Source organism: Eurypyga helias, unplaced genomic scaffold (genome assembly GCF_000690775.1).
Source record: "Eurypyga helias isolate BGI_N326 unplaced genomic scaffold, ASM69077v1 scaffold24684, whole genome shotgun sequence".
Taxonomy (NCBI): Eukaryota; Metazoa; Chordata; class Aves; order Eurypygiformes; family Eurypygidae; genus Eurypyga; species Eurypyga helias.
The window spans coordinates 556-4,538 of NW_010246017.1; the positions used below are offsets into that span (position 1 = coordinate 556).

The 3,983-nt window shown below is 58.5% G+C and overlaps 1 protein-coding gene across 1 annotated transcript in view; it reads left to right on the plus strand.

Annotated features, from left to right (window-relative positions):
• NPHP4 (nephronophthisis 4) overlaps window positions 1–3,500 on the plus strand; it is a gene marked incomplete at its 5' end in the record, with an annotated part of 4,052 nt that extends 552 nt beyond the window's left edge. The window contains 9 exon segments of the mRNA XM_010150269.1: window positions 69–116; window positions 119–335; window positions 600–685; window positions 1,495–1,580; window positions 1,992–2,135; window positions 2,137–2,161; window positions 2,714–2,893; window positions 3,157–3,300; window positions 3,360–3,500. Coding sequence (XP_010148571.1) covers window positions 69–116; window positions 119–335; window positions 600–685; window positions 1,495–1,580; window positions 1,992–2,135; window positions 2,137–2,161; window positions 2,714–2,893; window positions 3,157–3,300; window positions 3,360–3,500 — 1,071 coding nt within the window.
• Between the last annotated feature and the right edge of the window lie 483 nt (window positions 3,501–3,983).

Below are 3,983 nucleotides of genomic sequence, written 5' to 3' on the forward strand. Positions count from 1 at the left end.
GACGCCGACAGGGCCACCCGCTCCCTGGGGCCGAGCAGGGCCGAGCGGACAAAGCACATCGAGGTGAGGGAGCACAAACCCCGTTTGAGGGGCTGGAGGAGAAGCATCGCTCTTGCCCAACTCCCTCCCTCTCCGGCTGACCCCGGCACAGGTCTCCTTCCAAGTGAGCGGGGGGAAGCCCATCGCCCTCCTGCGCGTGAGGAAGCCTATCGCCCTCCTGCGCGTGAAGGTGGAGCCGCAGCCTCATGTGGTGGACCAGACCTTCCGCTTCTACCACCCAGAGCTCACCTTCCTGAAGAAGAGCATTCGGCTGCCCCCCTGGCACACCCTCCCCGGTGAGCCTGTGGTGTGCCCAGTGGGGGTCAGGCTCTTCCTTGTTAGTCAGCACCCGGGGTTTGTAGGGGCAGCAGTTTCCAGGGAGCGTGTCCCTGCTTCCTTGCTCCCTCCTCATCCACCTGCCTGCCTTAATTTTATACTCCCTGCCCCAGCCTGCTTGTGTAGCCCGTTGGTAAGGGGTCCTGGTCGGCGTGGGGTGGAGGGTAGCCAGCACAGATGGAGAAAACGCTCCATACGGCTTCACCTCGGTCTCTGTCCCGCAGGTGCGCCGGTGGGGATGCCGGGCGGGGAGCCCGAGATGTTTGTTCGCTGCAGCGACCCTGACATCATCTGCGAAACCAAAACCATGGTACCGTGTGCGCTTCGGTCTGTCTGTCCTTTGCGTCCTCCTGCTGTGCGTTCTTTTGGGTTGCGCCCACGGAGTATCCCCGTTTGTCGTGCCGGGAAAAGCCAGGGTGGCCCTTTACTCCCAGCTCAGAGGAGCCGCGTTGTTGTTACGGCCAAAGCTGTCGCGCCGTGTCGTGGCGTGCAGCAGCCTGTACTGCCTTGGTCCTTGGAGCAAATACCGGGTGATTAACCAGGAGAATAGCCTTTTGCTGGATGTGGGATAAACTTTCCCTGCTTCCTGGGGTATCCGCGTGCGGCAGAGTGATGCCGGGGCGAGCCGCGCCAGGCTGAGGTGCCCTTTGGCCAAGCCCAACCATCGCTCTGCGTCTTCCCAATGTTCCAGCAGGGTTTTCCTGGGCTTGGTTTGCAGCTGGGGGAGGTAGAAGGGGAAGATAAACGCGGGCACGTACGTGTAGATGGCGACAAAAGGTAGTTGCTAATTGCTGCTGCGGAAACGCACGTTAGTGTGCTAATTGGATTTAGGGCTTGTTAGAAAATTTGGGGAGAATTTGCCAAAATGTGATTACGGGCGCAGACCTGGAATGCGATAGTCGCTTGTGTCCTCTTCCCTAATTAAAAATACAGGCAGAGCTCAGCCAAGCTGTATAATAACTTAATAACGGAGTTTAACTAGATGCCGAAAGCATCTGCCTTCGTAAGTGGGCTGGTGCTGGATTTTTCCGCTCATGGGAAGGAAACCCTGGAGTCCTCGTTAGCCGGTTTGGTCTCGAGGTTTAACTGTCGGAATGCTGCTCTGCTTCCCGCACGCAGGGGCCCGGGGAGCCGCAGGACATCTTCCTAAAAGTGGCTGGAGGACCGAGCCCGCAGATCAAGAAGTTCTTTGTTGCTATTTACACGTAGGTAGCAGGAACCGTTCCCCAAAAAAGTGAGGATTGGAAGGGCAGGGGGCTCACGCCACCCTTCCTGAGCCTGGCCGGCTTCGCTGGGCAGCAGCAGAAAGCCAGGCAGGAGCCTTCCCGAAATGTCAGAGCTTTACCATACTCCGGATAGAATCATGGAATGGCTTGGGTTGGAAAGGACCTTAAAGATCATCCAGTTCCAACCCCCCTGCCATGGGCAGGGACACCTTCCACTAGACCAGGTTGCTCCAAGCCTTATCCAGCCTGGCCTTGGACACTTCCAGGGATGGGGGATAATCCCTGGGCAGAGCATCTCTGGTGCCGGAGATGCCGTAGGAATGGGGGGGAGCACTGAAACAGGCTCCTGAAGCCGTCGGTGAGCCCCGTCCGTCTGTCCTCCCCTCCCAGGGACACCTGGCTGGCGGCGCCCATCCAGATCTGGCAGTTCTACCTGCACTCGCTGCAGCGCCTGGACGTCAGCTGCACGACCGGGGAGCTCGCCCGCCTCTCCCTGCTGCTGCGCGGCACCCCGGCCCCGCGGCGGAAAAAAAAACACCTCCCACCCCCACGAGCTGGAGGTAACCCCTGCGGGCTTGGCTGCGGGGAGCTGGGGGTGGGGAGCTGGGACCAGCCCAGAGAAAATCCCCTCCGGAAAGGGAAAGGCAGCCCGCTTGGAATTATGAACGATTTACTGCCGTAAAGTGTTTGTGATAATTATCTTTTGATTAGGGCTGTCATGTGTAGGATCGTCAGCACGAAACCCCGGAGGGCAAATTATCCGTGTTAATGAGACCATCTGAAGATTAACAATTTCTTTAGGTTTCCTTCGGTCGTAATTGCGAATGTGAATAATAAAAGGCACAAAAACTCCTTCCCTGTCCCATAAACAAAAGCAAAAGTCTCCCTGGGCAAAGCCTGTGATGGGGAGGGGTTGAAGTCCCGGGCTGGGGAGGAGCTGGGGCTCATCCTTCCCAACGCAAAGCCAGCCCTGGCGTGTTCACATCGATGGGACTCACCGCCATGGCTTTGGTGCAGGGATTTTGGCGAGCATTCAGGTCTGGTTTATACTCCAAGCAGCCCCTCACGGAGCTGTGATGGGCTGCTGCAGCTCCCGGGGCATTTCTTTTCAGGTGGATCCCAACAGTGCCTTCCTTCTCCCGGCCAACGGCATCCAGGACCTGTACGTCGGCGTGAGGCCGCGGCGGGCTGGCAGCAGGTTCATCTACCTCAACCTCGTGGACGTGGAGTCCCACCAGCTCGTCTCCTCCTGGCTGCTCTGCCTCTCCTGTCGCCAGCCCCTTGTCTCCAAGGTACGCCGCTCATGCTGGAAAAACACCGGACCCAGGGCTGTCCCCCTGCTGCATCCCCCTACATCTATGGGGTATTATCTCTGTGAGGGCCATGGGATATCCGTTAATTAGCTGGAGAATGAGCTGGCTGGTCCCAATTGCCCCCCAGCCCTTTGTCCAGGCTCTGGGAATGCGCCAGCGGTGACAGCAGGCAATTCTCCGTAGCTGGTTTTTGGGGAGGGAGCCCGTTGTTCCCTGCTCCACGGCTTTTGCTCGCCCCGCAGGCGTTCGAGATCTCGCTGCCGGCGGGAGGCGGGAGAGGCTGCAACAAGCGCATCACCTACACCAACCCCTACCCCTCGCCCAGGCTCTACTTCTTGTGCACCAACCGCCCCGATCTCCTGCAGTTCAAGGAGGACTCCTTTGAGGTACGTCCCCCCCCTACTCCTGGGGAAAAAACCTCTCTTCCCGCCCCCTCCTCCCCCAGGTTGCCGGTGGGGAGGTGTACACCATCGGCTTGCGGTTCGCCCCGAGCCAGGGCACGGGCGAGGAGGAGATCCTGGTTCACATCAACGACCACGAGGACAAGAACGAGGAAACCTTCTGCGTGAAGGTCCTCTACCAGTGAGGCTGCCCTTGGGCCGGTCGGTGCCGTCCGGTCGCGTGGCCTTGGGGATGCACCTCTCGGACTTCTCCTCTCCGTGTTTCCTCTGAGTTCTTGGCCGCGTTGTTTGCAGACAGGGTCACGAGCCCCGTCTCCTCGTAGTCCCCTCACCGAGCTGGGGGTCCTGGCTGGCCGCCGGGATGCCCGGACGTTGCCGTGAGCGCCGGTGGCGCCAGGCAGCTCCGTCTGCTCGGATCGGGGAGGGCGAACGCGTTCGCTACCAGGCGGGATGTCTTTATTTTTGTTAAGCTTTTCTATATTTTTAGCGTGTTGTGATCTTTTTTTTAACTTCAAAAGTTTGCAGATCTGATTCTGCGGAATATTTTTCAAGCATTTTCTATTCCACGGCGAGGTTTGCACACGCTGGAGCAGTTTTCCAGGTTTTTTAATACTTTTTACTCATCCTTGATCAATTAAACGTGCTGAGCGGAACTGGCAGAGTGTGCC